Source organism: Aplysia californica, unplaced genomic scaffold (assembly GCF_000002075.1).
Source record: "Aplysia californica isolate F4 #8 unplaced genomic scaffold, AplCal3.0 scaffold00067, whole genome shotgun sequence".
In the NCBI taxonomy this organism is placed as follows: domain Eukaryota; kingdom Metazoa; phylum Mollusca; class Gastropoda; order Aplysiida; family Aplysiidae; genus Aplysia; species Aplysia californica.
Genome location: NW_004797337.1, coordinates 833520 through 837094, shown reverse-complemented (window position 1 = coordinate 837094; position 3575 = coordinate 833520). Strand labels below are relative to the sequence as shown.

Genomic DNA, 3575 nt, shown 5'->3' with positions numbered 1-3575 from the left:
GCAGTAGAAAGGCTTCAGAAAGAGTCAGGAGCCCAGAGGAAGGGGCAAAGGAGGTGAGGGGATGGGGGCAGAAAGAGGAGACGAAAGCAGACGACAGAACATTGCTAGAGAGCAGGAAATGAGGTGAAAGGAGACAAATTTAGAGAAGAAAATTTTTCGGTTGCTACCCGGATTCGAACCTGGGACCTTTTGAATGAGAGGCCAACACCTTAACCTCTAGGCCACGAGAGCCCCGTACCATACATTATTGACACAGGAGAATATTGACACAACACAATACTGATACATTGATAAAACTCAATATGCATACAGGGATAAAACACAATATTGATACAATACAATATTGACATTTTAGTACAACACTATATTGATACAACACAATAATATATATTAATACATTGATACTATATCAATACAACACAATATATTAATACATTGATACAACGCAATATTGATACATTAATACGACACAATATTTATGCATTGATACAACACAATAATGATACATACAAAACAGTACTGATACATACAACACATTATTATATATTAATTCATTAATATTGTGATATATTGATACAACACACTATTAATACATTGATACAACACAATATTGATACAACACACTATTAATACATTATTACAACACAATATTGCAACTATACAATGTTGGCACCATATAGTACTGACACAGGACAATATTGATACAACACAATATTAGTACCATACAATGCTGAAAAAAGACAAGTAATACACAACAGTATACTGACACAGGACAATACTAGCATAGGACAATACTGACACAGGACAATACCGACACAACACAATATTGACACAGGACAATATTGACACAGGACAATACTGACACAGGACAATACTGACACAACACAATACTGACACAACACAATACTGACACAACACAATACTGACACAACACAATACTGACACAGGACAATACTGACACAGGACAAAAATGACACAACACAATACTGACACAACACAATGCTGACACAGGAAAATACTGACACAGGACAATATTGACACAACACAATACTGACACAGGACAATACTGACACAGGACAATACTGACACAGGACAATACTAACACAGGACAATATTGACACAACACAATACTGACACAGGACAATACTGACACAGGACAATACTGACACAACACAATACTGACACAACACAATACTGACACAGGACAATACTGACACAGGACAAAAATGACACAACACAATACTGACACAACACAATGCTGACACAGGAAAATACTGACACAGGACAATACTGACAAAAGACAATACTGACACAACACAATACTGATACAGGACAATACTGACACAGGACAATACTGACACAACACAATACTGACACAGGACAATACCGACACAACACTGTACTGACACAACACAATACTGACACAGGACAATACTGACACAACACAGCACTGACACAACACAATACTGACACAGGACAATACCGACACTACACAATACTGACACAGGACAATACTGACACAACACAATACTGACACAGGACAAAAATGACACAGGACAAAACTGACACAGGACAATACTGACACAGGACAATACTGACACAACACAATACTGACTCAACACAATACTGACACAACACAATACTGATACAGGACAATACTGACACAGGACAATACTGACACAGGACAATACTGACACAACACAATACTGATACAGGACAATACTGACACAACCCAATAATAACACAACACAATACTGACACAACACAATACTGACACAACACAATACTGACACAATACTGACACAACACAATTCTGACACAACACAATACTGACACAGGACAATACTGACACAGGACAATACTGACACAGGACAATACTGACACAACACAATACTGACACAACACAATACTGACACAGGACAATACCGACACAACACTGTACTGACACAACACAATACTGACACAGGACAATACTGAAACAACACAATACTGACCCAGGACAATACTGACACAACACACACTGGAAAATGCTGAAACAAAACACCTTTAAAAAGTCAGATGGCCCACTGGGGCCTGAATTCCACATACCCTGTACAAACTTACAGCCCTGCCTCGCCAACCTCATACTTTTACTATTCACTTTCTCATGCGCATCTGGAAGCAGACGTTGTCTTCGTTTGTTGCCATACCACTGGACGCACAGTCCAAACTGAACCATTGCGGGTTTTACTATGTGTGCTCACTTTCTAAAAAGAAGATCTATTGACACTGTTATACAGTTTTTACCGACCAACTGTGTATTTATCCAGCCATTTAAAGTTTTCATTTGACCGATGTTAAAACATGTTAAGAAAAAGTCTAAGTACAAGGTTATTGTACTACAGATGGCTTAGCTACATGTACAAGCTCAAAATAGCTATAGTACAAATACTGGGAATCCTTTGTTGAAAACTTTTCTTTAAAACCGTTGTACTTTTCACCCACAGGGTGACCAAGAGCTAAGAATAGACTTTGTGTACGGAGGCATCAACTATGTCCACACGTATTTCCCCTTTCGCGTGGCACCTGTTCAAGAAAACTTCCGGTTACTCCTGGGATCCTACAGAGACGATATTTTCTATTCGTTTCACAATGGTGCAGTGTTTTCTACCAAGTACAATGACAAGACCAGCGTGAAATGCCCCTTTGAGTACAACAGCGGATGGTGGTATACTGCTTGTCATAGAGTACAATTGAACAATGTCTGGGGCGAAACTGCGTATGCTAAAATGTTGGTATGGAACACTACCACAAGTTTTCGGGAAGGAGTCGAGTTCGTCACCATGAAAATCCGACGCCGCGCTAACAAGTGAGATTCTCAGTCTGCGTGTATTTTGAATAACTCCAACACAGCTCGTTTTCTGGACAAAACAATATTGGAAACAAAAAGTACGAAATGAATATTTTTCAAAATGCTCTAAAAAGGTTCTTTTCTCTCGTCGTTTCAGTCACCGAAATGATTGACAAACTACGAGCAGAGATGACAGGCTTGACTTATTAATAAAATCTTGTGTTTCTGGGAGTTTCAACATGCGCTTCCTGGATCGTAAAGAGACTTCCTGATGTTCTTGTTTTTTTCGTTATATAATTTACCCAGTTTTGTATTCCAAGTTATTCAATTCTATGCTGTATGCAGTACACAGTACTCTTATCTTGTCCATTGAAAAATTATGTACTTACAGTCAGAATTTTATCAGGTGAATTTCGTCGATGATTTGTTCAGTATTTTTTCTCCTTCTCTTTTGGCTCTGAATAAAATCTTTCTTGTTTTAATTTGTACGCGTATTACTTTTGTATGACGGTATCAGTTTAGTTTATTGTTATAAATGTTTTACACGTTCATCAAACACCGGATTAGATTATTTTTGAGGAAGCGGCCTTGACCTTGCCTGTCAGGGACAATCCGGTCTGGGTCGGATACAGCAAGGCGACAAAAAGACAGAGGTACAATAAATGTACTCGATAAAAAAAACCTTCCCCAGACAGGAGGATATCGTACTCATGATTTTTTGCGCGCATAAACAAAGAACCTTTCC

At 38.4% G+C, this 3575-nt stretch overlaps 1 protein-coding gene across 1 annotated transcript in view; it reads left to right on the top strand.

The window, feature by feature from the left end:
• LOC106011178 (ficolin-1) overlaps nt 1–3312 on the top strand; it is a gene marked incomplete in the record, with an annotated part of 8593 nt that extends 5281 nt beyond the window's left edge. The window contains 1 exon segment of the mRNA XM_013079888.2: nt 2487–3312. Coding sequence (XP_012935342.1) covers nt 2487–2852 — 366 coding nt within the window.
• Between the last annotated feature and the right edge of the window lie 263 nt (nt 3313–3575).